The sequence below is a fragment of the Astatotilapia calliptera genome, chromosome 10, assembly GCF_964374335.1.
Source record: "Astatotilapia calliptera chromosome 10, fAstCal68.1, whole genome shotgun sequence".
Taxonomy (NCBI): Eukaryota; Metazoa; Chordata; class Actinopteri; order Cichliformes; family Cichlidae; genus Astatotilapia; species Astatotilapia calliptera.
The window spans coordinates 29,948,384-29,964,565 of record NC_137431.1 but is presented as its reverse complement, the minus strand read 5'-3'; the positions used below and the strand labels follow the sequence as shown (position 1 = coordinate 29,964,565).

Here is a 16,182-nt window from a genome sequence, read left to right as displayed (position 1 = left end):
GATCAGCAGTCACAAGACTGAGGACCACATTCTTTTTTAGCTCAGTCTCATTTATTCATTAAGACTTTATTTGATCAAGCAGCTGCAAAAAATGATTTTATTAGGACGTATTAAAATTTGCAACATGACAGTTGTTTCAGACTCTGTTCTGTGTGTAATAAAGCTAACTGTCACATGTTTGCCCAAAACAAATTGGGGAATTTCCTCTCTCTACTGCTGTATAATGAAGCTGAATATGAACATGCAGCACTGTGAGACTGTGCAGAATTTAATTGGAGTTTTGGGCCTGTTTGAAAAGCAAAGGGCTGGAGGCAGCAAGTAAAGAGACCAAATGATGTTATTAAATGCCTATTATTTAATTCTTTTTGGTATCAAGGATGTTCTAACCAATCAGGCAGCAAATCATAACATAATAGTCTCATGTTTGTAGCCCTACAAGTTATTTCCCTTTTTGATTTTGTTGTTGTCTTTGTGAACAGGCAACCGGAAGATTTGTCTCGAGAAACCAAGTCTAGCACTGATGTCAATCACAACGCTTCCACTGCGGTCATGACGCAAAGCAGCCACGGCCCAGCGAAGACGACCGCGCAAGCAGTCACGTCGTCAAGTCCCGCCACTTCCAGCAACTCTGTTCTGTCAAACTTCCTGTACGGCATGCCCATGTCCTCCAAACCCCACCCAGACGGCAAGCTGGATTTCAAACCCATGTCTCTCCTCAACCTGGGCAAGGACAGGCTGGCCAACTGGACACCTGGGTCAGAGAAGAGCACATCTGTGAAAGACAGTGCTAACACTGGTAAGCTAACATACAACATGTGTAAAGGTGGATTTCAGCAATGGAATAGGGGCGAGGTGAGTTGTTATGTCAGAGTCTCGGGGTTAATAGTATATCCAGCTAGGGGGGACGTGTTGCTGGCCGTGCCTGCTAGTTGGAAGCAGCAACTGGAGACAGTGCTGGCTTCCAACCTACTGAACACAGCTGTTTTCTGGTCTTTGCATCACTAAAGAAAGCACCTATAGGTCTTTGTTTTCTTTTATGGACATTACCTCAAACAGTGCAGATGAGGAGGGCACAGAGTAAGAAAGGAAGAGACTGTGGTTCATTTACAAAAATAAAAGATGCCACATGCAGAATAAGCACTTTTCTTGCTTCTGAAATGGTGATTTATAGCCGTGTTTTTAACAGATGTTTATGATGTTTTGTGAAAGATGTCTGTGAAGCTGATTATTCATAGTTTAACAGTTAACTGTCCCCACCGACTTCTCTACATTCGGACCTTCGGCTGGTGCTGGCACTACTAACTAGGAGTGTAACAGTCCTCCTAAACCATTCAAAGAAAATCATTTTGCTGCAGCTCTGATCACTTGATCATAATTAGATCATAAACAAAAATCAGCTGCAGTATTGTGATGCATGTCCAGTTCACTTGTTACCTGATGAGCCACAGTCAACAAGCTGATTTGACACATGTGTGCCACACATTTAAGAATGGGATGAAGGGCTTCAAATTGCTCTTTATTACACATGCAGTGTTTGTAGGGAAATGTTTAACCACATTCATTAGATTGGGCCCAACTGTTTCATGCCCTTGTGTTTTCCCCCTTCCTTCTGAATGACCGTCACTAGTTACTATAAAACACCGAAAACTTGAATTCAAGAAGAGTAAGAGCTATTATATGAATGTAGTATAAAAGTAAGATCCACAGAGCATTCGTGATGATGATCCTAATGTTAACAATACACAGTAAAAGCTCTAGGTAAGTATTTTCTCCTGTGCCTCAGGTCTGAATAGAAGAGTTAGATCTGCAGTTAAAGACCATTGCCGTTTGGTATTTCACTCAAGCACTACTTTTCCTTGTTATACTCGCATCTTAGAGGAATCATTTCATTCATAGCCCTCGGTATTCAGTATGTTCACTTAGGTTTGAAATGTCAGTAGTTTTCTCATAAATGTAGACAAATATTACAAAACACAGTTTAGGTTTTACTCTCAGTCATGTTAGTCATGTGTGCAGGCAACATGTACACCCAAAAATTAAGACAGGTTCAAATATTGGTGACCTTGACTTCAAGGTCAAGGTCAGGTTTTCTGAGACTAATTTGAGAAAGATCTCACCATAAGTGTATCTATTAGGAGGCTGAGGGGTATCACTGGTTATGTGCATCTTGGCAGTGAATATAAGCATGACAAGTTAACATTTCTGCCTGAAATGTGTTTATTTTTGCATTTTTAGATGAGACCACAAGGCTACCTGGTGAGCAGGGTCAGAGCCCTACTGGCATCCACATCTCAAAGAGGCTACTCTTCTCCATCGTGCATGAAAAATCAGGTACGTTTGAATTACCGAGACGATATAGGCATTTGGCTTCATTTTAAATGGCTGTGGTAATTGCTAGTGCTGATGGGTTTGAGATTTCTTCATTGATGCTATTTTGTACTTGACAGCTAAACAGAAGGATTTAAAGCTCATGTGAAATATTTCAGCTATACACATAGTCACAATATTACCCTTATATTTCCTCTCATTAAGGCTTCAAATTTGGATAAAAGGCTGTCACTGCGCTTCCCTCATATTATATCACAACTAGTTCTTAGCATCAAAGCTCCTTTTTTTGTGGCTGCAGCGTAATAGCAGTAATGGGTTTTACAGATTCATTGGATGAGTTGATTAAAGAGCTTTTTCTTCCATTTTCCAGTTTCCTAACTTACTCTTAGCGATTATATAAATACATATAGACATGAGAACTGTACATTGTCCAGCACTGAACTGAAGATGTTTTTGAGGTCGTTAGGAAACCATGACGACGCCGTAGTTTATCAAACGGTGATCACAGATGTGTCATTTTCAGGCTTAAAGCTCAACTCAGATTTTATTTTATTAATAACGAGGTTCAAAGTCCTCTTAAAATTATTCCTGTTACACTATATGTCATGACAGGTTTGGATTTTACTTAAATCTACAACCATAGAGGAGACTTTGCATGCTGTTATTATTGTTCCTGCTGGGATTTGGAGGCTGATATGTACAGTAGCCAAGCACTGTTTACTGAACTGAGGCTGACCTGTGCGAAAACTTAAACAAGAAGGGCTAAGCTATTGAGAATAATCCTTTAAGAAGATTGCACTGATTTACCAAGTTGTTGCTGAGTAAATGGAAAAGATTAATTTCAGATCCTTAGCACTACAGTCAGATAAAACACTTTGAGAGGCTAAAGCTGCAGTAAACTTTGATGTAAGGACCGCATTTCCTTCTCTCTGTTTTCGTACAGAAAAATGGGACGCGTTCATTCGGGAAACAGAAGACATCAACACGCTGAGAGAGTGCGTTCAGATCTTGTTCAACAGCAGATACGGTGAGGAGGTCCTCTTACTACACAAATGGCTAAAAAAACAGCTCAACGTGAAGACGTGTGCAGCAATGATGCATTAAAAGCATGTAAGGATGCTCGCAAGCAAACCAGCTGCAGGATCCTCGTGCTGTCTTTAATAGAGAAAAGCTACCAAATGCAAAAGTTCACCATTTGGAATCAAGTCAAGAACTTTTTATCTGCGTGACTTGAGATGATGGATCAGCGTTGCCTGCCCTAGACAGACACACACACACACACACACACACACACACACACACACACACACACACACACACACACACACACACACACACACACACACACACACACACACACACACACAGAGATTTATTTGACAGAGAGCAGAGATACGAAGATGAACTTGTGTGTATTTGCATGGTTCATCAAGGCAGTTTAAGAATTAGTCATGTCACCTCCAGTCCAATGATCCGTGTTTCTGGATGCAAATTTCCCACCCTTATGGGATTTTTCATCAGTTTGCTCTCAAATGTACGGATTTGTGTCCATGTACACAAAAGGGTTGATTGATACTTTTTCTCTGCAGTTTTTTAATTTATCAGTGAGAGGATAATTATCATTGTCTCAATACAAGGAAGGATAATTATAGTTTAAATATAAGGACTCACAAATATCAGCAGATTCCTGGAAATTTCTGAAATTATTGGAATGGACGTGTGAGAATATACAAAGAAGTGGAAACACTGTAGGGAAAAAATGACCACAACAAAGAGAGGTCCATCACCATAACCCCACTGGAGGCTGCTAGTGCTAATGAGTTAACTATATTTTGTAGATTTAAAATGTAAGAATTTTCTCTGTTTTCTACCTCCAGCTGAGGCATTGGGTCTAGATCACATGGTGCCTGTCCCCTACCGCAAAATAGCCTGCGATCCAGGGGCCGTGGAGATCATCGGCATCCCCGACCAGATCCCCTTCAAGAGACCGTGCACATACGGAGTCCCCAAGCTCAAACGCATCCTGGATGAGCGCCACGGAATCCGCTTTATAGTCAAACGGTAACAAATGCTTTAAGACAAGAACTGGTGAAAGTGCATGACATCATTTCTTGTACTCTCACTGTCAGAGTGTTGTAGTTAGAACAAAGAAGCACCTGGATGCATATTTTTTACAAATGTCTAATTTACTCACTGACCAGAGATCCATCCAGATTTACCCACTTGATGCTTAATTATCACCAAACTGCAGAACGGCGTCCCTACAGAAACTTTAATTTGGGAAAGATTTTTTTAAGAAGCAGCTACCAGCCACGCCAGCCTATACCATCTGTTTGTTAAATGTCTGTTTCCTTCAGCACACTACGTCCCGCTGAGTGGTAAACCATTTCCATTCATGTCCCAAATGACTTTCCCTTGCCAGCGCATTGCGCTAATGGCTGCTCTTCCATCCATTTGTTTGAGCTAATTTAAATGAGCCACCATGCCTTGTTTGAGATAACACATCTTTTAACGAATCCTGCAGGCAGCTCATTAGCCTTAATACAATTAGGAAAGATTGAAAATGTCATTAATTCAGATCAAATCACATTCCCATTGTCTGTGAGAGATGTTCCAGATGCAGGCAGCGATGTGCTTTTTTGGCATCTTCTCTGTTGTCAGTCTATGATCATTTTTATACAAACAGTAACTGTAACTGAAGTGTTGTGCTCATTTAGTTCTGCAGCCATGCTATTAATTATTCTCAGGTGATGTCCCGTGTAATAACCACCCGAGTTTCACTCGTCGCACGCTTCACTTTGTGAAAAGATGCTGAAAATATAAGAAATGTAAAATCCCGTCAGTTTTAGGTTAACAGGCTCACTAAACTGCTGACATTACTGAGAATAAGGTAGTCGTTATTAACTATTATTAAGTCTTTTTTTAAATACAAATAGTAGTCATACACACTTTCATATGGTCTATATCAGCGGTCCCCAACCTTTTTTTGCACCACGGACCAGTTTAATGTCAGACAATATTTTCACGGACCGGCCTTTGAGGTGTCGCAGATAAATACAACAAAATAAAATGATACGACCAAGAGAAAAGCTGTGGTATTTTGTAAATATAATAATAAACAGAAAGTCACTGTGTAATTGTGTAACTTCGTTAGCAGTGTCCTCCTGAAGTGCGTCAACAACATTGAGAGTAACATCCTCCTCTCTGCTCCTTAATGCTCTCTGGTCGCTATGGTAACGCGTAAATATTTCTTTCAAAGTAAGACACACAACTACAACACGGGAAAAGACCCTGAAAACCATACATTTCACACCCGAGCCTCAACTCTCGCGGCCCGGTACCAAACAACTCACGGACCGCCCCGGGGGTTGGGGACCGCTGGTCTATATGGTCATCAAGGCAGCTCTGTGTTTTTCTTCAAAGTGGACAGCCAATCAGAAAAAAGTTGGCTTAAAAAAGGTTATTTACAGAATTAGAGGCAGTAGATGAGCCTTCTCTCATCTCATCAAGTGTCTTCCTCGTGTTGAAAATGAAAATCGTAACACTGTGGTGAAGACCAAACTGTCTTCACTGCTAATGGGTTGGACTGAAGACGCGCGTCGTCTCGTTAGTGCTCCTTTTTTATTGTAGCATCAACTTCAGAATTTAAACCTGCCTCACACTTTATTAAATAATGTCTATAAATTCCCTTCAGCCTCAGTTTAACATGAACACCCTTAGATAGATTCATAGTTAAAAGAGCAGGCAACCATTCTGCCAGCCGTCAGACTTGATAATATTCACATAGACAAAAAGTGATCTGGGCTTCACTAAAACCACAAATTCTCTCACTAAAAATACTATAAAAAAGCTAAAAGTGCTATAATTAATAAATAGAGCTAAATTTAAAAAATGAATAAATAAATGATACGTATGTGCACAATTTGCTTTAGCTTATTCAGATTATTAATATCAGCTGGGACAAAGTTGTCTCTGTCCTGTGAGACCACTAACGTCCACCCAGAGTAAAGAAGCTCCGAATCCCCACATAAGGAGTGGGAGTCATTATTGAAATGGAGCCGGTCGTCCACCTGTCTGGTATACAGATACTTAAGGTTAAGCTGCGATTTACCGATCAGCTTCCCTGACCTGTTTCAGTTTGGATCAGTTTGTTCCGATCCTTCAAAGATGGGTTACCGTACTATGACGCAAAGGAATAGATCTGACTCAAGAAAAGATCTAAAAAATAAATGGATAGTGTCTCAATGGTCTTATCAGTGTAGCAGGAGTACAGTTTCCATAAACAGAACAAATGTTGATGAGCCTTTTTTCTCTGCTTCACAGTTTGTACCAAAATTCAGTCTTGAATCAATAAAAGCCCCAAAATACAAAAGACTGCATATAGTCCACAGTTTGACCCTTATTGTTTGTGGCGTCAGGTGTGCTGGAATTTCTCCTCAAATCCACAATCACTTCTTCTGTTATGTTGAGCTGAAGGTAAGACTGTGCTCAACACCAGGTCCATGGGCGGTTTCCTTGCCAACGATGTCACACAAATACAAATACCATGATATGATGAAAAATACTCATAAATGTCTTTCTGGTGTCTAAGCTGTAATATTTTGCCCTATTAAGACCTTAGAACAACAGTGTAGTTTCTTAAGTTTGTAAGTAAATAAGACCTAAGATTATGATCACGCAGGAGAAGAACGCTTCACTGGCAGGCAGAGAGTGGCAGTATGTGCCAGAAGGAAGGGGAAGCAATCCAGGAGTATATCACAGTTAATCCACAGTTAATTTTAGTCAGAGGAATTCGGGGCTCACAAAAGGAACGACTCAGTTATGTTTGATTATGTTTGACTGATTGTTTAAAGAGCAGCTAATGTGCTAAAGCAGCCGTTAACAATGTTCCACTTCTGCAGTTTTTTGCAACTTGAGTTTTGTCCTGAGAGCTGAGGTGGTCTTTAAACAGACTCGCTCACAGCCTGTGTTTCTTTCTCTCTTCCAGAATGTTTGATGAGAGGATCTTTACCGGTAAGAATGTGATTGATTCTGTTTGTTTCTTTCCCCTTTCTTAGAAGAATAGAAGTTGGGGTCATGTCTCTAAAAATACTTAAAACAACAAGAACCTAAACATCGAATGTGCTTGTACTTTACTAGTGTATTTACCTGCTGCATCTTACTTTAAATGTAGTGTAACCCTCATAAGAATAGGATGTACTCACTGCCTTAGGCCCCTGTTATACTGGCCTTGCAGTGTGCACCGTCACATCTGCTGTCGCTGTAACCTGGTGCCACTGTGTGGAAGACATGAGTGTCACTTTTTACCACCGTTTTAATAATTTATCTGTACAGAAGCTCAGAGATTCACAGATTATACAGCGGGAGATGCTACAACAGCTTGAAAAGATGACGCTTTGTGGAAAAATCTCTGAAATTTCTTTGCCCCTGGGTTTGACTTGCGCTCCTCCTACACCAGCGCTGATGCCGAAGTTTTGTCTGAGTGGCGACGCCTCATCATTCAGGAGAATACTGCAGTGGGTAGCTGTGCCGTAAAGGCCGGCAGAAATGGATGTGTGCATGATGATGTAATCGGTGGTGCATGAAGCGGCCAGTGAGGCGGGTGTAATGACCCCATCAGTTGTAGCCATAGATAGCTTCTGTGCTTAAAACCCACAATATTTTTAATGGCCAGCAGGGGGGGCAGTACCTGTCATTGCACAGAGCAAATGGCCCTCAAGTGACGATCCTGATGAGATTTTGGGTCGTACTGAATAAAACATTAAGTCCAAATTAGTAAATGTTGGCCTGTGTATCAGAAAGAGGGAGAATCCTGTATATGCTCACTAGCTATCACAAGCCAATGACCATCACATCCCATTTCAAAATGTCAAGATGGTGAAAAAAGCTGATCTCGAGTCCTCATAACAAGATGTTGCCGAATATCAAAATCCATTTTTAATACTGTCTGACGAATGCATTAAAACAGCAACCCCACTGTGTGAGCTCATAGGTATTATTTAGATTGGTCCACGACTGGGCTACTGTGATACCACATTATCACTTAGCAGTTAGCAGTGCATGCAGGTTGTGACAGTCTGCAACTGCTTAAAAACCTAGAAAATGAAAAAACACCCAATTATTTAACATATTTTATTTTTTAAATATCACGGTTCCCTTTAGTACGCAGTTAGCTTGACTCTCATGCTTGCAGCTGGTGACTTTTAAGCACCGATGACTAAAAGTGAGAGAAAATTTGGTTCGTTTTCATTTTCATTAAACATGAATATTCTCCATCTTCTCAAAGGAGAACTTTTGGCATAAAGTAATTGTTTTTGGTAGCTTTCCATATGTGCTTTGTGAGTGACCTTAGCTGTAAAATATTTGTCAAGACCCTTAAACTTTATCACAGTAACCAAAGAGCGCTCCGCCATGAGTTTATTTATATATTTACACCACACAGATGTTCTTCGCTAATGGCGTGCGGTGTTTGTTTATCTTCTGCGTCTTGTTTGTTCAAGCTGCTGGCAAGATTGCAAGGGAGGAGGGCAAGCACGACCTGGGCTCTACGCCCGAAGACAGCTTCCCTGACAATCTGAGCATCCCGCCCACCACAGCCGAGCTGGTCAGCAATCCTCACAGCAGCAGGTCAGAACGTGGCCCACACACACACTCACACAAACATGGCATTACCCTGCAGACGTTGTTTATAGTGCTGGAATTTGAGCTTAATGGCATGCAGCCAAATTGTGCCTCTGCATTCAGTGGTATTACTCATAATAATTAAACCGCTGTTTACGGATTTTAGTTACATTTACATTACCATGATGGGACTTTGTTTCCTAAACGGGCCTTGTTACATGATTAATGTTCGATTCACTTTGCTTTATTTTTATTTCTTTCTCTGCGTCCTGTCTGTCGAGTACATTAGCAGAACTGGACATTTCTACTTCAACTTGCCGCCTCTGACTCGACTTCCTAGAACGACAGGAGGCCAAGCTGGAGGTTGCAGACTTGGAGATGCTAAGATTTTTGTTGGGAGTCACCAGGATGGACAATAAGTACAGCAAAGGGACGGCTCAGGCTGAGCGGTTGGAGACAAAGGCTAGGACAGTTTGGACGTTGAGGATGAGGAGGGATAGTGGATATATTGGTCAAAGGATGCTGAGTATGGAGGTGCCAGGGCAGAGGAAAAGAGGACCACAGAGAAAATTCATGCCTGCAGTGAAAGAGGACGTGCAGAGGGTTGTTGGTTGACGCTGGGGGTGGAGGGTAGGATGGAAGCAGATGATCTGCAGCCGATCTGATATGGTGTCGGTGCTGTTCTTACATCATCAGAATAATGTATTCAGCCAAGAAGTTAGCTAATTCTTTTAAAGACTATCCCTCACAAGCCAACCCAGGTTACCTAAATTCAGCTAACAGCAAGGCTAACTTGATAATATATTTGTAATATTGTATATATTAACTAAGAAAAGAGTTAAGAAAAGATTATTATGATGATGATGATGATGATGAAGGAACACTATATTTACCTTCTAATTGATATACTGGACAATCGAGCCGTTATTAAAAATAATGGTTATCCATTAGCCATTTTTACACATGAAATAATGAAGAAGTTTGAAAGAAGAAGTAAAAAAGAAAGAACCACGTAATATTTATTGTTCCATGAAGCAATCAATAATTAAAGCAAGTGATGATTTATGATTTTATTCTCTCCCGCTGGTATAAACATGCTACGTGTTCCTTGTACTAATATGGTGCCTGTTCTCACACTCGCTTTATACCTGGTGCAAAGAAACAATTTGAGGCAAGCATCTAGGCCAAGGACACTTTGATGTGTGCTTTTGAGCAGCTGGGATTGAACCAGTGACCCTGGATGACAAGCTCTGACTCCTGAGTCTAAATCCCTTCATGCTAGAAGTGAGAAATGCTTCCCCGGTGTCTCCCTCTGTTCGTGCAGCTCAGCGGTTCTGTCTGTCGGTGCCACCGCACAATAGGCGATAAACACTATAGTGGGCGGATGGCACTGCATGAATCAATGTTAACGTGTATGGAATCTCTGCCATTGGGGTTGTGACTGTGGTGCTAACAAGTGTGGAAACCCTGCATAGCCAGTGTTTAAAGATCCCCGGTGTTGGGCTCAGAAGTCATTTAATTTCCCTTTAAAGGAGACAGATGATTTAAAATACGCCACAAAAAAGGATTTTTAATGATTGTGTTTTGCAGATATTTGCAAATCACCCTTTTTCTATTTGATTTTACCTCACAGATCAACCAGTGCTTGTGTGAGTCCCTTGGCTGAGTGCGAAGCAGGTACGTGCTAATAAATGAAGTTCAGCATAATAAAAACGCTCTGTGATATTCGGCTGTGTGAAGTTACAAATGATTTGAGCCCCGAGTATTGAACAAAGGTTTCCCCCGTCCCCCGGAGTCGCTTTCATATCGCGTTTTGCAGTCTGATCCCTTCCAACACGTTCTATCGTCTGCTTAAATCTGTTTTTACACGACCATAAAACACAGTGCTGACGGGAACTCGTGCAGAATGAACTGTTCAATCCCCGCAGGTCCTTCAGGAGATTGCATTCCTTTGAGGAGGATTAAAACAGAGCCTCCAGACGGGGAAATCATTCAAGTTACGGTGCCAGGTAAGCGAGCGCACGCTTGGCTGCCATTAAGTTTGAGATTCGTTTCTTTTTTTCACTCGTAGAAAAATACAATTGGAGCAGACGCGGGTTTTCTTGCATTGTCATTGAGATAGAAGTCACAGAGACACAGAAACCTGGAGACTGTTTTCATCGTTGGTGCTGTCCCTGTGTGTGATTCCCCTTCTTTCACTCCTTTGTTCGCCTGACAGTTTTGCATTTGCCAGTTTTGATTAGTCGGTTCCTGTGGGTGAGCGCTTTCTGTCAGTAGCCAAATCTGATACCCAAATTTGTTTGGATAAATTCAAATGCAGCCAAAGTGAGGAATCACAATTAGAAAAGGGGGATTCCCCGATTAGCCGGAGCCAACCTTGGATCATAAAAATGAAGAGAAAGCCTTGGCTGCTATTGCATTTACTCATCTTATTCGATTTTAAAGTTTTAAAAAAAGAAAGAAAACAATTTTTGCTTGAGTCTCTCAGTGAAAGGCTCGTTCATTGAGAGTCAAAGCTCTGCTGTTTTGAGCAAAATCAGACATTTAAAATAAAAACTTAAAAAGAATAAAGCTTCATTCATGTTTGTAGTTCCAGATTCATTATATATTCTTCATTTTTCTTTTTTATTTAATTCCTCACAGTGTAGTGAGTTACACTTTTGCTTAGTAAGTGAAAGATCCCCAGTAATCCTCCTTTCTATCTCACCATGCGCACCAATGCCTCCCAATAATTGTTGTGTGGACAAATGAGACACATTTTAAGACGTAGTTTCATTATTGTGAAAAACGTTTTAAAAAAATAAAAATAAAGGATCAATCTATTAAATCCAGCTTGTTTGCAATGTTTTAAAGGGGAACTTTGTTGGGTGTGTGAAGAGTTTGAAAGCACTAGCTGAGGTTCATGCTTCCATGGAAGCCTTCAAACATATTTTGGTTTTGCAAGATTAAAGACTTTGAGGGTGGAGGATAAGTGATTGGTTCTGTCAGTTCAACTTCCCCTGCCCAGTTAAAAAGCATGAAGTTCCTGCCCTAAATTCTCAACTGTTTAAATGAATGCACTGAAAAACAAGGCTGGGTGATTTCAAGCTAACATCAGTAACAGGAAGCGCTGAGATAACAGCAGAAATGCAGCAGCAGTGCAAGAAGTGTTGCAGCTCCACTGTGTCCTGCTGCTCTCTTGTCTCCGTTGCACCACAAACTGAAAACCTGGTGTGAATACTGTTTGTTTCTCCAGATGCCGGCACGAGTGGGGAGGAGCCCAGCGAGTCTGTGGCCGAGCCCGTCGCCGCCGCACCGTGTCCAGCCACAGCCTCGCCCTCTGCTCCATCTGCCTCGTCTGCCCCGCCCCCCGCTCCTTCGGCTCCCCACCACTCAATGGAAAACCACGCAGGTAACCTCTTCCCCGTCAGCCCACACCTCCATTGTCGCCTCCCTCCTCACACTGTGGCTCCTGGAATGCCAGCTCCTACCAAGGCCTCCACATACTGTTTTGTAGGGAGCTAATTAAGCCACAGCACGTATGAAACCACTTTTCTCACGTTCTTTATCTTCCACTCTTCCACTTCCTTATGACCAAACCTCCCCAATCACTACTAGCCACTCCCACAACCTTAAATATACCTTCTCTCCCCAACTCTGACCTACTGTAGCTTGTTTCTTCCTCCAGCCTCACAACGACGATCTGTGAAATGCACCCTGCATCGACTGCAGCTTGTCAACATACTCTTTAGCTTTAAAATCTGGGCATGCGCATAACTGTCAGTGTGTTTTACATGCACCAACTGCTCGAGCGTGGTCGGACTCCAACCGAAGTGTGTGTTTTTTGTTTTGCCTTTTTAAATATTTGTTTTTTAAATGTTTGTTTGTTGTGAAAGAGTAGACATCAGACCATCCTAAGGCCGCGTATGGCACATAACTCAGGACGCCTTACAGCACTGACTCCTAATGCTACAGCTAGTTCATTTTCATAGACCTTTTTCTAGACTAAAGGTTCTCTTTTAATCATCTTGGTAGGCTGTGCTTGATTTCAATTTGTGTCACTGCAGCCAGAGCTGACGCTGGGTGGCGTAACAAGTAGCTGCTTTGTACCAAATATCCTCAAAAACAGACTGGGGCTTCTGTTTCACCTTAATTCAGAAGGTAGGCGGTTTTTGAAGTGCTCCCACTTCACCTACGAAGCACCGGCTGCACGGAAACATCGCCTCATAGGTGTGTGCTGTCTTACAACACTTCAGCCGGTTGTTAATTGTGTGCCCTTTGCCCTTAAGAGTCCAAACTGAAACGTTTCAGTGATTAGCAGGATGCATGGTGCATATTTGCAGATTTTGAGTAATTTTATCCACTAGTCCAGTTTTAGAGAGACCAGACTTTTCCTCAAAGGTCCTGTTGAGACTCCTAAATCCTCCTCCCCGTATAGAACTCGTTCTCTCCCTTAAACCTTAGGTTAATAGAGTAAGGTCACCAAGAACATCTGAGTAGACGCCACTCTCTTTATCAACTGCACCCGCCTCATTTACCAGGTGCTTCTATAATGTGCCGGGGTCATTCAGATTGCAGACAAATGCATGCAGATGTATGTCTGAGGTTTCTGACTGCCCCGCTGTGATGGAGGTGAAGGACATTTAATTGTGCAGCTGGCAGCATTTAAAGATTAGACTGAGAAATAAAAAAAAACGGCAGCATTTCTTTGCTTTCAACAGTTTTCTCTGTTTCTGGGCAATCCACTTCACTTTCACCAGTTTTCATTCAAGCTTTTCATTCAATCTCGTTAAAAGTGCAAGATTTCAAAATAAGATTTCCAATCCCCTGTGATCAAATTCCATTCACACATTCTGTAGTAGGATGGAAGCAGAAATCTCTGCCTCTACATTTTCTTGAATGGACACTTTAAAGTTTAGGACTCTATTCTTTCTCTGGAAAATTCCTGCACTATCAATTACATTGTCCAAATGTCAAGTGCAACTTTCTTATATATAAATTAACATATAAATGAGGCCCTTTTTTGAACATCTGAAGGAGGTGCTGCTACAATGCTACAGAGAGTCTGCTCAGAGTGATCTTGGCATTAAGCATTTTGTTTTCGTTTATTGATTTCATTGTGCTTTGTTTAAGTTTTCTTTTCTTTCACAAATGACCTCTAAAGGAAAGACAATGAAGGTAAGTGCACTCAGTCACATTTAATATTATTTGCACCTCAGTCATTTGTCAAAGTATTTGAATGATGGCAATTTGCATTAATTTTCAAGGTAAAATAGGTCTGATCAAGACAATAATCCCTTTTGCATGAATGACATATTCGTATTGCACATATGAGAATACCCAGTTCACTTTCCTGTAGATACAAATCACATCCTTTTTTAAAAAGTCCTGTTTGCCCTTAAGTATAGTGAAAGGTTTGACTTGATGATCTTCACAAAACTGCAGTTCCACTCTCAAGTATTCCTGTGTCATAATAATTGTCCATTGGCTTCTTCAGCACAGATGACATACAGTATCTTTCTTTTGACAGTGTTTTTTAAATTTTACATTATTGTTCCCACTTTTACCTCAACAGGCTGGATTTTGATGCATTTTGAATTTTTTATGTTGTGTTGGGCAAAGGGAGCTCTGTTGTGAGTCTGTTGTGGTTGCATCATATTCCTTTTACAGCTTACACAGATCCTCCGTCATGTTATGATGGATTAGCTACACAAGCTAGATGTAGCTTTCAAATAGTATTGCTTTAAGTTGTCTTAGAACACGCTCAAAGTGGGGCGGCTGTAGCTCAGGTGGCAGAGCAGGTCAGCCACTAATCAGAAGGTCGGTGGTTCGATCCCAGGCTGCCTCCTGGCTGCATGCCAAATATCCTTGGGCAAGATACTAACCCCATGTTTGCCTACTGGTGGTGGTCAGAGGGCCCGGTGGCGCCAGTGTCCGGCAGCCTCGCCTCTGTCGGTGGCTACAATGTAGCTTGCCATCGCCAGTGTGTGAATGTGTGTGTGAATGGGTGAATGACTGAATGTAGTGTGAAGCGCTTTGGGGTCCTTATGGACTAGAAAAGCGCTATACAAATACAGGCCATTTACCATTTACCAAAGTAATGAGAGAAACATGGCTGTTACCAAGTGATGAAAACTGTAGTGTTCAGTTTTTGCAATGTATTACAACAGGACCAAAAAGTATGGCTTAAAACGGTTCAACGTTCCAGTAGTAATAATCACATGGATATTCAGCAGATTTAGCAGAAAGACTCATAAGCCCACATTAAACAGACATCCTGGTGGCTACTCTGCAGCCATCTTTATGATGCCACGTTGTTTGGAATACTCAATCGTACATGGGTGGAGAGAAATTCATTTCAATTCAGTTTTATTTATATAGCACCAAATCACAACAAGTTGCCTCAATGCACTTTTATATTGTAAGGTAGACATCCTCCAATAATACAGAGAAAACCCCAAATGTCTGACAACCCTCTATGACCAAGCACTTTGGCGACAGTGGGAAGGAAAAACTCCCTTTTAACAGGAAGAAACCTCCCGCAGAACCAGGCTCAGGGAGGGGCGGGGCCATCTGCTGCGACAAGTTCGGGAGAGAGAAGGAAGACAGGATAAAAGACATGCTGTGGAAGAGAGACAGAGGTTAATAACCAGTATGATTCAATGCAGAGAGGTCTGTTAATACATAGTGAGTGAGAAGGGTGACAAGAACTGAATGTGTGTCTTGGGACTTTAAGTAGACACCCATGGCAACAAATCCACACAAAAGTGCCTACAGTTATCCAGGATCCTTTTTCTGTGAGGCAACAGTGCTGACCTCTGCGCTCCACCGTAATTGACTTGCTGAATGCTGGAAACATTCATCACCTTGGGCTGCGTTGCCGGCAATAACTCAGCCTCGTTCCCAGCTGGTGTTGGACTCGCCCAGGGCTGCCCTTTGTCTCCGTTTCTAGGTGGAGCAAAGTGGCAGAAGGCTTCCACTTTGGTGGCCTCAGGATCTTTTTTCTGCTCTTTGCAGATGATGTGGTTGTGTTGCCTTGTTCAGGTTGTGGCCTCCAGTTCACACTGAAGTCGTTCGCAGCCGAATATGAAGCTGTGGAAATTAGACCACCCCGGGGAGGAGTGCTGGATCAGGGACTGCCCCAAGTGGAGGAGTTTAAGTATCTCAGGGCCTTGTCCACGAGTGAGGGGAGCAGGAGATTGACAGGCAGATTGAGGCCACGGCTGCTGTGTTGCGGATGCTGCAGCGATCCAT

At 41.9% G+C, this 16,182-nt stretch overlaps 1 protein-coding gene across 3 annotated transcripts in view; it reads left to right on the top strand.

Annotated features, from left to right (window-relative positions):
* Positions 1 to 16,182, top strand: part of gtf2ird1 (GTF2I repeat domain containing 1) — a 44,810-nt gene that overhangs the window by 18,357 nt on the left and 10,271 nt on the right. For all 3 annotated transcript variants that reach the window (XM_026182306.2, XM_026182307.2, XM_026182305.2), the window contains exons 6-14: positions 480 to 796; positions 2,236 to 2,331; positions 3,272 to 3,355; positions 4,206 to 4,389; positions 7,316 to 7,341; positions 8,829 to 8,955; positions 10,583 to 10,626; positions 10,878 to 10,958; positions 12,185 to 12,340. In XM_026182306.2, coding sequence (XP_026038091.1) covers positions 480 to 796; positions 2,236 to 2,331; positions 3,272 to 3,355; positions 4,206 to 4,389; positions 7,316 to 7,341; positions 8,829 to 8,955; positions 10,583 to 10,626; positions 10,878 to 10,958; positions 12,185 to 12,340 — 1,115 coding nt within the window. The remainder of the gene's footprint in view (positions 1 to 479; positions 797 to 2,235; positions 2,332 to 3,271; positions 3,356 to 4,205; positions 4,390 to 7,315; positions 7,342 to 8,828; positions 8,956 to 10,582; positions 10,627 to 10,877; positions 10,959 to 12,184; positions 12,341 to 16,182) is intronic.